The sequence below is a fragment of the Nilaparvata lugens genome, chromosome 4 (genome assembly GCF_014356525.2).
Source record: "Nilaparvata lugens isolate BPH chromosome 4, ASM1435652v1, whole genome shotgun sequence".
In the NCBI taxonomy this organism is placed as follows: domain Eukaryota; kingdom Metazoa; phylum Arthropoda; class Insecta; order Hemiptera; family Delphacidae; genus Nilaparvata; species Nilaparvata lugens.
In genome coordinates this window covers 14,303,708-14,319,645 of record NC_052507.1, presented here as the reverse complement: position 1 = coordinate 14,319,645, position 15,938 = coordinate 14,303,708, and the positions used below count along the sequence as shown (strand labels likewise).

The following is a 15,938-nucleotide window of genomic DNA, read 5'->3' as shown; positions in this document are numbered from 1 at the left end:
TGATTTCATATGCCACGCATAATGTTAGGCTTTCCAAGCAAACAAATGAATTTAGTTAATATCTCACACACATCTTGTTTTATTCAATTTAGAAATGAAATGCTCGTTTAAACCCCTATATTTTCAACTCCTTAGGGCAGCCCATTTACGACAGGACAAGTCTGTCGAACATATCTGAACAGACATGTCTTTGAATTAAATGAAAAATACGACTTTCAGGCGAAAGACGGCTGTTTGACAGCAGCTTCTAACATAAAATAAACAATCAATAACAATAAATAAATCACTACAAAATAACAAATTCATAATAATATAAATATAATACAAATGATATAAACATAATGTAAACTCAGAAAGAACAACATAGAAAAAAATCTGGTGTAGTACACTCACACAACTTTCCTTGCTCATTATCATATAAGCCTCATTATCAAACGATAATGATTTAGGGGAATAACATAATGACGATTGACGGCAACATATTTGCAACTACGATCAGACTACTGTATATGTGTACATACAATTGTTTTCAGAGTACTTTTTCCTTCATGTAAATTGTGAAGAATTGTAAACATTGGAAAGAATATCTGGAGCAGCTGTACTGTGGAGAGGACAATGAGAATCTGCACTTGGAAAGAGAAGACGAGATAGAACTACAGGAATTGGGGGCACCAATGTTGATGGAAGAGTTTGAAAAAGCACTGCGAGACCTAAAAGAAAGGAAGGCACCAGGAATAGATGATATACAAGGAGAGCTCTTGAAAAAGTCTGGTGGAATGTTAAAGAGAGCACTGTATAATCTTGTAAATAGTATATATATATATGACTGGAGAGTTACCTGACGATTTTGTAAAGTGTATTATAGTACCTATACCAAAGAAATCAAATGCAAGATCATGTGAAGAGTACCGTACGCTGAGCTTAGTGAGTCATGCATCGAAAATAGTTACCAGAATTATCCTCAGGAGAATAGAAAAACGAATTGATGAACAATTGTCTGAAGATCAGTTTGGCTTTAGAAAGGGTGTAGGGACAAGAGAAGCAATTCTGGCGCTGAGACAGGTGATAGAGAAGTAGATGAAGATAGGGAAACGCACATGCATAGCCTTTATTGACATTGAAAAAGCATTTGACAATGTGAGTTGGAACATCCTATTCAACATTCTTCGCCAAATTGGGATAGACTACAGAGACCGAAGACTGATTTACAACATCTATAAACAAGAAATTGGAGTTATTAGGAGTGGAAATGAAGAGGAATCTGCACACATTCAAAAAGGGGTACGACAGGGATGCGCGCTATCCCCATACTTGTTCAATGTGTATATTCAAAAGGCAATCGACAGAGTGAGAGAAAAAGTTTGTACAGGAGTGAAAATTCATGGGGAAACGGTAGATATGCTTCGTTTTGCGGATGATATAGCAGTAATGGCAGAAAGTGAAGAGGAACTACAGAAAACACTGAATGAAATGGACAGAATAATGGAGGAAGAGTTTAGATTGAAAATAAACATCCGAAAGACCAAAGTGCTAATATGTTGCAGGACAGGGGAGAACAGCTCAGCAGTAAAGCTAAGGAATGAGGTAGTAAATGAAGTGAAGGAGTTCAATTACCTGGGTAGCAAAATCACAAGTGATGGAAGAAGCTGCAAGGACATTGCCAGCAGAATTGCCCAGGCTAAGATTGCCTTCAATAAGAAGAAAAATCTATTCACCTCAAAAAACATAAGTCTCGACGTAAGAAAAAACATGTTGAAAACGTATGTATGGAGTACTGCAACATATGGAAGTGAGGCGTGGACAATGGGGGTGAGAGAGGAAAGAAGATTGGCTGCATTCGAGGCATGGTGCTACAGAAGAATGATGAAGATCAGTTGGAGAGATATGATTACAAATGAGCAAGTTTTTGAAAGAGTGGGAGAGAACCGGAACTTCTTGAAGTGGATCAAGCAAAGAAGAGCACAGCTGATTGGCCACATCATCAGACATGACACTCTACTGACAAGGATAATGGAGGGAATGGTTGAGGGAAGGAATATGAGAGGAAGACCTAGGCTGGAGTATATGAAACAATTGCTACGGGATATGAGATGTGGATCATACTACGAGCTGAAGCGGAAAGCGGACGACAGAAGAGCATGGAGAGCTGCTGCCAACCAGCCCTACGGCTGTTAACCCAAGAGAGAGAGAGAAATTGTGAAATTCGATGATTTTTTTGAAATTTGTCTAAACAGCTGTTCTACAAATATCTTGACTATGACTATGTTCTTTTTATAAACTGCTCTACCTACCCACGGTATATGGAAGAAGAAAAAGTAAAAACCGTGTACCTACCTACCTCATGCACGAGAAGGAGGTTACAAAGTCCATTTCTCAAGGATTGGGTGGACCCCCTATTAGTACCCCAGGAAAAAGACTCATGTCAGTTGATAGAGCTAATAAATAACTATACAGGGTATGGATTTGAAAAAATCGTTAGAGCCGTTTTTGAGAAAATCGTGAAAAACATGGTTTTTTTAGTAATTGTAATTTTTCTCAAGAATATTACGGAGCTCCTGCAATTTTCTAAGGAATGAGACTCATGTCAGTTGATAGGGCTTATGAATAGCTATCCATGGTATGAATTTGAAGAAAATCGTTGGAGCTGTTTTCGAGAAAACCGTGAAAAACATGGTTTTTTAGTCATTATCCGCCATTTTTCTTCAAGAATATTACGGAGCTCCTGAAATTTTCCCAGAAATGAGACTCATGCCAGTTGATAGGGCTTATGAATAGCTGGGCTTATTTATCCATGGTATAAATTGAAGAAAATCGTTGGAGCCGTTTTCGAGAAAACCGTGAAAAACATGGTTTTTTAGTCATTATCAGCCATTTTTCTCAAGAATATTACGGAGCTTCTGAAATTTTCCCTGAAATGAGACTCATGCCAGTTGATAGGGCTTATAAATAGCTATCCATGGTATAAATTTGAAGAAAATCGTTGGAGCCATTTTCGAGAAAAACGTGAAAAACATGGTTTTTTAGAAATTATCCGCCATCTTGAATTGAATTTTAATGAATTTCTTATTGTCGGGTCCTCATGGTATAAGGACCTTAAGTTTAAAATTTCAAGTCACAGACTGTGTTCACAGACATACACACATACACACACACACACACACATACACACACACACATACACACACACACACACATACACACACACAGACCAATACCCAAAAATCATGTTTTTGGACTCAGGGGACCTTGGAACGTATAGAAAACTTGTAATTGGGGTACCTTAATTTTTTTTGGAAAGCAATACTTTCCTTACCTATGGTAGTAGGGCAAGGAAAGTAAAAATGAACAGCAAAAAATCGAAGACACAATAACGTATTCTAACCTCAAAAAGTGTTGTTCTTTATTCTTTTATTCTTTATTGATTGATACAATAAGTACATCATCAAAATGATAGGGAGAGAAAAAATAAGATAAAATTGTGATAAACTTATTCCTCTCCCAAATTTAGATACGGTTACACATAGTCCGAAATGGGTTGTCTTGTAGCTGTGTAACTTCACAAAATGTTCGAAGCCTTCGCCGATGACACAACTTGCTTGAAAAGATATGACTGTTCAGACCAGTTCGACAGACTTGTCATGTCGTTAGTGACCGGCCTTACAAAAGTAATGGGCATGTAGAGATTAGTTCTGAAAAGTAATGTAAGTTATTATTATATCCCCATGACACTCTTGTAACTTCAACTATACTTCATAGTTGTAGTTTCAACCAAGGTACCTAGAATACATGTATTCTAGGTACATTGGTTTCAACCATAACTTCCAAACTATAAACAGCTGTCAAGTTAGGAGATTTGGCAAATTTTTGTAAAGTAGCACTCATCGGATTCCTTTTTACTTTCCTTGCCCTACTACCATAGGTAAGGAAAGTATTGCTTTCCAAAAAAAATTAAGGTACCCTAATTTCAAGTTTTCTATACGTTTCAAGGTCCCTGAGTCCAAAAACATGATTTTTGGGTGTGTGTGTGTGTGTGTGTGTGTGTGTGTGTGTGTGTGTGTGTGTGTGTTGTGTGTGTGTGTGTGTGTGTGGTGTGTGTGTGTGTGTGTGTGTGTATGTCTGTGAACACGATAACTCCATTTCTAATCAACCGATTGAAATTTTAAACTTAAGGTCCTTATACCATGAGGATCAGACAATAAGAAATTCAATAAAATTGAATTCAAAATGGCGGAAAAAATGGCGGATAATTACTAAAAAACCATGTTTTTCACGGTTTTCTCGAAAACGGCTCTAACGATTTTCTTCAAATTTATACCATGGATAGCTATTTATAAGCCCTATCAACTGACATGAGTCCAGATCCCAGAAATGAGAAAATTGCAGGAGCTTCGTAACATTCTTTTGAAAAATGGCGGATAATCACTAAAAAACCATGTTATTCACGGTTTTCTCGAAAACGGCTCTAACGATTTTCTTTAAATTCATACCATGGATAGCTATTTATAAGCCCTATCAACTGACATGAGTCCCATTTCTGAGGAAATTGCAGGAGCTCCGTAATATACTTGAGAAAAATGGCGGATAATTACTAAAAAAACATGTTTTTCACGATTTTCTCAAAATAACTTGGCCGATTTTTTTCAAATTCATACTCTGTATAGTTATTTATCAGCTCTATTAACTGGCATGAGTCTCCTTTTTGGGAAACTAATGGGGGTCCACCCCATCCTTGAGAAATGGACTTTGTAACCTCCTTCTCGTGCATGAGGTAGGTAGGTAGAGCAGTTCATAAAAAGAACACATAGTTACAATTTACACAAAGGAAAAAGTACTCTGAAAACAATTATATATACACATATATTATACAAAAGTCTGATCGTAGTTTCAAATACGAGCAAGGAAAGTTGTGTGAGTGTACCACACCAGATTTTTTTTGTGACAATTTATTTGACACAGTAACTTCAACTATACGGCTGCAATCAGATGTCAAAGTTGAGAGATCCTAAATGATAGAGATCATAATATTATAGCGTTTAAAGTTAATTGGGTAACCTATAACTTACCTTCCTCAAGTCCAAAGCATCGTTGATGAGGCTGTGTAGAAAACTGCCAACCACATCCGTTGGATAACTGATCTCGTTGTGCACGAGGTCTCTAAGCATGCTCAACGCTAGCGTGTGATTCCTCCAGTGCCTGCCAACACAAATATTATTGCAAACATTCCACTTTCCACATTTTTCACACAGACAGAGCCATAACTCGTGAGGTCCACGTTATAATGGCAGTGGAGAAAGATAGGAGAAAAAAGTTGCCGGTTCTCTGCCTTCGTTGCTACTGCCTTCTATGGAGGATAGCTGATACCGGTATATCTGATAATAACTGTTCATTTTTGTTAGAAATAATCAATTATATTTTATTCGCCACGAAAATATATTTTTCAATTATTTAGTGATACACTTTTTATAAATATGAGATTACATATAGGCTACTGTTAATTAATTATATTTAATAGTGTAAAATAACGATTTGGCAACGTTGCGGAGCTAGAAAAGGATAGCACTATCTGCTTTATCGAATGATAGACAAGGACAGCAAGTCAGCAACACCAATGTTAATCAAATACTGCCTGTGGTACTTTTAATGGAAGTTGTGTCAAGTTAAATGATTGAATTTATAAAGTATAAAATTAACTTACTATAAAATTATTTGATTTTTCACAAATGCACACAAACGAAGAGCCACAACTAAATGTCAAACTAAAGAAGAACTTGAAGATTACTTTTTCAAAAAAACATAATTCTTGAATAATAATAATAATTATTATTATTATTTTAATTCTTGAATACTAATTATTCAAGGATCATGTTGTCACCTAAATTATTTTGTCAGACATGAGTAGCTTATTATTAATTTAGATATCGCTCTAAAATGAACTGTTAGGAAATGAATCCTGACAGGCGGTAAATTAAAAAAATAAAGGAAAATAATTTTGTTAACTCACAAATTTTTATCGCCTACAGCTTTGCTAAGCGAGGTAACGAGCTTTAGGTAATGCTTTTTGTTATCCTCGTTTTTCTGTTTGGAGAAGTCGAGAGCTCGTTCTATTTCCTCAGTGGAAGGAAGTTCTATTTTGGGCTTGGGAACAGTCGTCCACAACTGATCAGCAACCGTGACACAAGTCTTTGGAACCTGTTTTATCAAAAATCAAATCAAAGTAAATTCATAGAATCAAAGTAAAACGATGAAGTTTTCAGCAATTGTAGTAATTGCAAGAATTTTCAAATTTGCGAATGGTTCGGCAATTGTTTATTGTTGTAGTATGGTTGCCAGATATATTAGAAAATTGGATGTTTTTAGTGAAAAACTTTAAATTTATTGAAGGTTGATGTCAAAGGGCTTGAAAGTTTATTATTTATTTATTTATTTATTTGTGGACATAATCACAAATCATATAAATATGATTAGGAAGGAACAACAGGATGGCCCAAATCTAATCCATTCCCAAATTTTGATAAATTAATAAAATGTCCAAAAAATAGGTTATGTTTCTACTGTAAAACATTCTAGTTCAATTTTCGTCCAAAAATAAATATAAGCTAAACATTTTGAGTTTAGAGAAATTAAAACACCAAACTATATTTAAATATAACACTTAATTATCACTTCATATTGAATTAATCAAGTTATTTTATACAATTTTGAACCCAAAAATACACACAACTTCTCTCACTAAGCACAGCTGTAAGTTGTAAGGACTTGGACAATAAAAAAGTGATATTTGTCAATTTTGAAAAAATATTATTTTTAAATGAGATGAGGGATTCAACAAGACTCTTCACCGTTTATAATACTGGATTGAGTATCAAAATTAATTGATTAAATTCCATTTTTATCTATAATTCAAGAAATATAAAATATTATTAATTCAACAGATTTCATTAATATTCAATACATGGATCTGGCAGCGAACCACACGTTAACGTCACACCTCCAAGTGGGCACCTGCTCTACGCATATCCTGTGAGGTGTGACACGCGAACTACCCAACGGCACTCCAAGTCGGAAGGCGAGTATCATGGAGGAGTTTAGTCTGCATTGAGTGGAACAACAACTATACAGCTCCGGCGGTACGTGGGCCTGGCAAAGCTCGGACGTATCCTCTAACTCGTCTACAGACCAGGAAAAATACTCATGGTTCCCAATCGTATACGTCTGCACGACGGCCGTTTGCATGTCCACCACACAGGCGCCCAAAAGGGGAGGCGAGCGTTTTGGAAAGAAGGACCAGTGAGGGGATTTTTCGACATGCTATGATGCTACTTTCCCACAGTCTGTGTCCCGAGGTCTGGCCTCCCAGGAGTTTCACAAGCCTGCTACTTCCAGAGACGGGGGGTACCCTGATTCCCATAGTCTGGTCTCTCACTGGTTAACCCCGAAACTCCACCAGATTGTTCACTGTGCCCAGCTACTTCCAGAGACGGAGAGTTCTGGCGACTCGGTCAAGCCATGAACCTCCCATAGTCTGGAACCTTCACCCAGCCGTACTGCCATAAGCAAGGCTACTTCCAGGGACGGAGTCACCCAGTCATCTCATGTGCTATGGTTCCGCCTAGATGGCGTTTTTCCTTTCACCATGAGAACCAGCGCCAGCTGATATTCAATACAGTATTTACAAGATATACGAGGAGACTTCAATAAGTAACGAGACAAATTATTATTCCTCAAAAACAGCTGAATCATCCACTTGTCCGCAATGCTTGAGCAGACTTCATTAAATAACTAGATTTGCAGTTATTCTTACAAAATATGATTAAACAACATCTCATCGGTAGGTTGCCAACTTCATGTCCTGAGAGTTTCATGTGGATTAATTCAGATGTTTTGAGGAATAGTAATGTGTATCTTTACTTACTGAAGTTTCCTCGTATATAATATAATATTTTGAAATAATTTTCATCTTTATCAACAGCTACTGTATTAACAATCTATCTAAGATTAAATCACTCAATACACAACTGCAGTACAGTCCCAACAAAATGGGTGAGATTCAATGGCCATAATACAAATTTTATAACATTGCTTCCCATACAAATCTGACAATTTCACACGAATCACACTGTATAGTCAACAGCAAAATACAAAGAAATTTAAAAAATTATTCATTATTCAAAATTGAGATATCCATCACTATTTGACATTTGGCAAATTGAATCAGTTCTCAGCTTAAACCCTGAAAAATTTCACTTCACTTTATGGGCTACTTTATTCAAATTAATAAAAACAATATAAAACTTGTAGTAGTCTGTTATTAAAACATTTTTAAAACTTTCAAACTTTATTAATCTGAAAATTTCCCTCTCATCATCGTATGCTAATGTGCACAAGGCTTGAATCATGGTTCGTTCAGACAGAAATACTTTTCAACCTAACTATTATTGAATAGATTTTCAAGACTAACTCACCTCCAAAGAAATAGTAGCAGTTGGGAAGTGTTTGTGCACAATTTCGTAGATATTTTCAATCATTCTGATGACAGATGGCTTCTCTGAGGGCTTCATTGTCACGAGTACAGGCCACAGAGTGCTCAGGTGCTCCCAATCCAGTTTCGTCAGAATCGGAAAAGAGCAGTGATTGTTCTTCATGCCACACACTAAATATAGTGAACCCTGCAAATAAAGAGCAAAATACCAGTGAAACGAGATAATTTCATAAAAATTGAGAACTATTAAGAAATTATTTGTCTGGCCCATTTCAAAGAGGCACGAGTAGAAAATGGAAGTGGCTAATATGAGAATGTTAAAATGGATGTGTGGGATCACCAGAAGGGATAGGATTCGTAATGATGTGATTAGAGGTACAGTTGGGGTGGGACTATTGGCTGGGAAGATGCTGGGGGCCAGGATGAGGTGGTTTGGACATGTGCAGAAACGTGAGGAGGAATGTGGGACGGAGGGTGCAGGGTTTGAATGTGGGTGGGACGAGAGGGGGAGAAAGGCCAAGGATGAGATGGAGAGACAGAGTGGAGGCTGATCTGCGGGAGAAGGGTTGGTGACGCGGGGAGGAGATGGACAGGATTTTGTGGAGGAGACGGCTGAAGGAAGGAAATGCCGACCCCATATGATTGGGATAAGGCTTAGCCAAATAAATAGAAGATAATACATATTTAATAAATAGAACATAGTACCGGATGGGTAGTAGATGGCCATCTCAGAATCAAGATTTGAGGTTTTTTATAATTAAAATTTTCTCGCAATTTGCAATGAAGAGGCATAGCCGACAATGAATTATCAATATTAAATCTTCAGTGTATTTATTTCTTTGTTTGCTTATTATTACTTCTTTGTATTACACTTTTTCCATAATATAATTTATTTTTATTGGTAATTTCTCAATGTATAATTTATTGTAATGTTTATAAATGTAATAGGTTTTTCAAGACCTTATTTTCTGTAAAATCGAAAGAATTCTATTGTTTACTTTTATTGCTATAAATGAAAGAATCTCAACGATCAATAAAACAAAAAAAAACTATTTCCAATTCAAATTCTCTCATCAATCATCAATAAATTTATTCACAAACATCTATAAAATCGCTAAATAAATTTAACATTCTCTTCATGAAAATAAATGAATATTCTTGTGTCTTTTTGATGGTGGTGAGTCCCTTACGGGTAGGTCTCACATGGCCTGATATACATCTCAACCTGCAGTAGACTGAAAACTGTTACATTTGAGCCGGGACCATCGATACTTTATCGAGTTCACACGGGAGTGATCTAACTAAAACTTTTCGGTCATAGCAGCATAAGGCTGGGCATACACCGGTTAGTCAAGACAACACTAGACACGTTTAGTCACAATATTTCACAAAGTTGCTTATGAAGACATGACTAATCAGTGTGAGTTGCGTCACAAGCAGCTATGTGAAGTATTGTGACTAAACGTGTCTGATCATGTCTTGTATTGTCTTCACCAACTGGTGTGCGCCTAGCCTAAGCATTTATTCTTCGTATATAACAATTAAGTTTGATTAAAATAGTTAATTTCTAGTTTGTTGAACTTACTTTGAACCGCTCATGCTCTTCTAATGGGTCAATGTGAAGATTTTCTATTAGTTTTGGCACGACCAGTTTGTAGGAATACGGATAAGAGTCCATGGCATTAATCAGTTTACTCTGCGCTTTTGATCGAACCTGCAAAAATAGAATGTTTACAGAGATGTTTTTAATTATGTTACATATTCAAGTTTCATCAATGTTGACTTAGTTTGGGATAGCTGTATAATATCTACTTAAAGTAACGAAACCTACCCATCCATTGTGAAGCGTTGCTTGCTTTGTGAAACCACTTGTAAACTATTAGTCCAGTCAACGAAAGGTTATAGAGGGAAAAGTTGGAAGACAATTTTTGACCCCGCAGTTCTGTTTAGGGTAGTAAGGAGGTAAACATATCAAAAGTCCCCACCCTTACCCCTTGTGCTAAGTGGGTGGGGGTGGTTCAAAGGCACCATTTTTTGGTTTCTCGCATATAGCACGGAAACTATGACTGTATCTAACGGACATAACTGTTATATAAAGCTTAACTGTTACATAAATTAAAGCTTACATGATTCCCTACAATATTCATCTTACAACTTTTTCTATATTTTCTATAGTTTTCGAGATATCCGCTCTCAAAGGTGTGACATTTTTGAATAAAATACGTTAACCTCCAATTTTTTTATATGTTTGCTCTTAAAACTTTTTAAAAATCGATGGAAAAACTCCATGCTGATTGTGAGCTTATAGAACATTAAATTCTCTTCAATTTGATGTATAATTTCACACTTTTACGCATTTACCTACAACTGTTACAGCAGCTTTAGTGTTGAGTGTGAAAACTCCAGTTTTGCAACAATAGACCATTTGACAAAGGAATTTGGAGAGAATGTTTTAAACACAATTTTTGACTTTGCAGCTTTGTTGAGACTAGTTAGGAGGAGAACATATCAAAAGTCCCCATTCCTAACTGAAGTGCTAAGGGGATGAGGGTGGTTTGAAAGTTGCAATTTTCAGCTTCCTCGCCCATATCTTGAGAACAATGCGTTGAACCGACATAACTAACTATTGCAGAATGAAGCTTGATAAATTCTCTACACTTTTTGTTCAGTCGAATTTTGTGATATTCCCAACAGTTCCCGAGAAATTCGCTCTTGAAGGAGTGTAATTGTTGAAATAACAGGTTTTTATCCAATTTTTTGCTGTTTCAAGGCTTATAACTCTCCAACCATGCATCGTATAAATTAATGCTTATCGTAGGTTTGTAGAGCATTTGATTCTCTTTGAAATGATGAATTATTTCACTATTCCAAGTTTTCGTTTCATTGTTATAGCAGCTTCAATGAAGGGGTGAAATTTTCATTGCTGCAATAATTGATCGATTGACAATGACATTTGAAGGGGGTGTCTGTGTCACAATTTTTGACTTTGCAGCTAATTTGGACTAGTTAGTAGGTAGATATACCAAAAGTGTCTATATTTATCCCCTCTGTTGAAAGTGTGGAATCGCTGAATTGACACTTGTTGCAGCATTGAAAATTTCACCCACTAAATTAAAGTCCATTTTGGAAGATGGCGGCCAAATTTTCAATTTAAAATGGCATATCGTAAAATGTCACAAAAAAGAAGGGAAGTTGCACATTTAAAGTTCTATGAACGGTTAACAAGTTACCTAGTGTTACAGCTTATGTCAGTCACTCTGTTTAATATAGTTTGGTTGAGCTTATTTCTGTTCTAGTACTTGTTTGGACCGACCTCACTGTAGCGACTGACAGACAGCGTGAGCAAGCAGTGGAAAATGGAGCAATGCAGCTCGGTGAGCGGGAGGCGGGAGACAAAGGAGCGCTTGATGTGTTGCAACTTGACTCGGTCAATCAACACGGGCCGCTGGTGCTTCTTGTTGCCCTTCAGGTGCGTGCCCAAGTACTTCTTCGACAGCTGGAAGTTCTTCCAGTGCGCGTCGAACATCTTCTGCGACTTGTTGCAGTTCATGATCAGCGCTTCGAAAATCTGCAACAACAGTTACAAAAGTTGAATTTAATTTAATTAGAAAAATCTGCAACAACAGTATTGTTCAGTTACAACAATTCAATTGAAAATTGTATTTTGTTTTAATAGGGGGTTTCACAATGTTGTTTTAGCCAGCTAAAGTGCTATTTGATAACTCTGGATTTTGAACGCCTATCTAAAACCAACTGCTATAAGTTAACTGAAATAGCGCTTCAAGCTGATAATTTGTGTAACTCAAAGTTTATGACCTCACTTTTGCTACCAAATATGATCAAAACAAATATGGCCGCCGTTTTAAGAGTTAGCTAGAGTTAGTGGACTCAAACCTGCGCTATCTGCTATCTCGTCTGCTAATTTCTTAATATACTACTATAGCATTGAGTAAACACAGACTTAGCAAATAGCAGGAGTTAGCGAATAGCTCGACTTAGCCAGCTAACTCCAACATTGTGCATACCCCTAATAGCCCTAAAAATAAGCCCCAATATTCCTTGTATTTTGATTCAGAGGCCCGGGTTCAAATCCCGGCCCGGGCAACATATTTATCTCGGGCCACTCCCGTGTTTCGGATGGACACGTTAAGCCGTCGGTCCCGGCTGCCTAAAAATCAATCGTTAGGTCATGTCAGAGGCCCTGAAATTGATCAGTTGCGACCTGAAAACTCTGACACCAGACCTGAGCCAGCCAGGTCACTCGATATTATTATTATTATTACCCCTAAAAAAGCTAATAGCTAGAGGGATTAAAATAGATGTATACGGTTTTTATTGAAATTATACTTAGAAATAAATTAAAATTGAATTCTATTAAAAAACCTGCAACTACAGGCACGTTAAATTGGAAAAAATAAATTGAATAGAATAGAATTCAATTAGAAAAATGAATTAATATGGAAGTTGAAGATTAATCAAACATCAAACAAGAGAAAAAATGTTATCTTTACAGTATTTTCAAAAGTTTTCAACAAAAATTCTAGAGTTAGGGCTCCATTACAAAGGCTGATCTTAGATATTGTTCGTTTATTAGATATTTGATAGTTTCAATACGGGTCTTATTGGGAATCTAATCTAATTCTTCATTGATTGATACAATAAGTACATCATGACTCAATGATGAGGATTTTTTTTTAAATATTATTATATTTTCGATTTGCAACGGTCACCAGCGGGCAAAGTTTATTCTTTTGCTGGTGATGCCATATATAATACGTAAATTATATATACATACGTAAAGAGATATTTATGATTTTGTATTATTATTTTCTTATTTTTAAGTTAACACTTGTATTTTGTTTAAATTCATTGTTCATCATATTTGATTTGCTATTTATTTGTGATTGTTTTTTTAAATGGCGAAATAAATGATTTGATTTGATCATCAAAATGATAGGGAGAGAAAAAATAAGGTATCCTTGTGCTATTCCTCTCCCAAATTTATATAAGGTTACTAATAGTCCGAAATAGGTTAAGTCTTGTTGTTGTTCACTTCACTTTGTAAAAAGCTGTTACATATGACGATAAATAAATGAATGGATTTATTCGCCATAAAATGGATAATAATTCTATAAGTATTAATGAAACTATTAGGTGAGAAATTAGAAATGTGAAGCAATTCCTATACTCTTCGATTTTGGAAAGATTAAAAATATGAATTACAAGATAGATTGCCGGTCAGGTTGGCCGAGACAACTAAGACGTTGCACCCTTCAGTCTACTAGCGCTACCTGGTCGTGGGTTTGAATCCCGCCGGTCGGCATGGACGTTTGATCATATCAAATCACCCACGCACTTTCCACAACCCACGCACAAGCTAAAAGCTCATGTGGGTATCATTCGAAAAAAATGCTAATCATATGTAAATGAATGTGTAATAAAGCCCTTGTAAAGTGTCGTTAATCATTATTCATTATTCTACTTGAAATAATTTTCATTTAACCTATTTCGAGTATACCTATAAACCGAGCCAGTATAAGTATATAATAGCGAATTATTTTATTTTATTTGGTTTATCATACATCTAGTTTGAAAATTCTGGTTTTCATGGAATGGAAATTTGTTAAGTGAAAACAAAAACTTGTTTTTTGGATCATTATATCTATCAAAGTTCGGCGCAAGAACAGTTTTAGGCCGTGCATGTTGATCCTTTCTCTGTCATTTTGAGAATTCAAGTTTTGTATACTATTTTATAAAATTAATAGATTAATTAAACTATACGTTGTACAACACTGAGCTTATTATATCACTTATTACAAATTCACTCATTGAATCACAAATTAGGAAGGTGATACGATACAAAAGATAGTTTAATGTAGAAATTTAATATAACATGTTATATAATTCAAAAACATAACATTGAAATATCAGATTGCTTAGAAGTTTACTTGTAGTATTTAAAAGAGATAACATGAGAACATCAATAGAAGAGAAAGCAGGAAAGAAGCAAGCTAGACAGACAAGCATAAAAATGCTATTAAAAGCCTATAAAACTATTCAATATTTTCATTTATAAACATTACCATGAAAAATTTATTTATTACTCCAGAATTAACAGATGCGTGAATACAAATAGCCCGCTCTCCCATTTCAATATGTTATTCAGAAATATAAATTTCTAATGCCTAGAAATACTGCACATTGAATACACCCATACAAATCTTGAAAATTTGTATACAATTTAATATATTTTGTCAATGATCTATGATGGAGGTTTATGTTTTTTTAATAGAATAGAATTAATTTTTGAATGAAAAATATTTACGTACATCAATAACATAGAAGAGAGACTTAGTGTCATCTTCAGCATTAGTCATTAGCTTGTCTTGGAGACATTTGATAGTTCTAGCTATAGCTTCCTTTACGTTTGAACCATCCGGCATTGTGATAAAACCATTTTCACCCAGGCTCACTTTTAAATCAGCCATTTCAATAAAACTGTGAATCCTAGTAACAAAAAAGTTTCAACATTATTTCTCTGGAAATTCATCAACCACAACAAAAATGTGAAATTAGTCATAATTTGGAAAGAGAAATGTTTCATCTCACAAAATCCAAATCCAAAATTGGTGTGAATCGAAGGCAGAAAATGAATTTATGGTAGAGCTTTGATAAAATCAAATTATTTAGAATTGAGTTTAGTCAAGATTGTGTGTTAATTGTAAAACTATTTGAAGCATCAGATACAATGTTAGGAAAAATTCAGTGGCATGAATACCACCAAAGTAGTAGATACTTTACATAATTGAAAGATGACAAACAAACATAGAAAGTGAGACACACTGTTAAAATATGAAGAATAGTAAAAACGGAAAATTTCAAACGTTATAACATAAATTACAAATAAGAAATAAGAGCACCACAAGAAACTTTTTGAAAATTATGAATAGTTTCTTATTATATTACTGATAATTACATTAATATAAATTGAAGATTAAGGTAATCTGATGCCCGGTAGGTCAAGACATTTGAAAATGGCCAAGACAGGTACGATTCACAAGTGTGCACAAGAATATCGATAGTAACTATCTTCATAGAAATTATATGTTCCAGTGCACTCGATGTAAAGCGTACCTGATTTGGAAATGTTCGAATGTGCAGACCGAGCTTGGTGAAAACTGACAAGATTCTTTTAGAGTCAAAATCCTAAAAATAACGCGTACATGGAAAAACAATTCAAAAACTTACATGTCTCTCTTTTTCCCAGTGATACTTGGAAGAAATCTATCACACTCAAACACTTCCAAAATTGTTTGTAGGGTACGGTGAAGTTCGTCCCTGGAAAAAATTAATTGATGAAAACACCTTAAATATGAATCGATTTAAAAAAAAACACCGGTTCCAATGAAATTCAAGGGAATCATTCCATTCAATAGCAATTGAAATTGATTTATGTTCT

The 15,938-nt window shown here is 35.4% G+C and overlaps 1 protein-coding gene across 2 annotated transcripts in view; it reads right to left on the bottom strand.

The window, feature by feature from the left end:
* The window catches only part of LOC111046327 (proteasome activator complex subunit 4), a 59,053-nt gene that overhangs the window by 20,330 nt on the left and 22,785 nt on the right, over positions 1-15,938 (bottom strand). For both annotated transcript variants that reach the window (XM_039426716.1, XM_039426717.1), the window contains exons 15-21: positions 15,728-15,817; positions 14,809-14,986; positions 11,793-12,047; positions 10,065-10,193; positions 8,463-8,666; positions 6,002-6,189; positions 5,064-5,193 (exon numbers count right to left, since the gene is read on the bottom strand). In XM_039426716.1, coding sequence (XP_039282650.1) covers positions 5,064-5,193; positions 6,002-6,189; positions 8,463-8,666; positions 10,065-10,193; positions 11,793-12,047; positions 14,809-14,986; positions 15,728-15,817 — 1,174 coding nt within the window. The remainder of the gene's footprint in view (positions 1-5,063; positions 5,194-6,001; positions 6,190-8,462; positions 8,667-10,064; positions 10,194-11,792; positions 12,048-14,808; positions 14,987-15,727; positions 15,818-15,938) is intronic.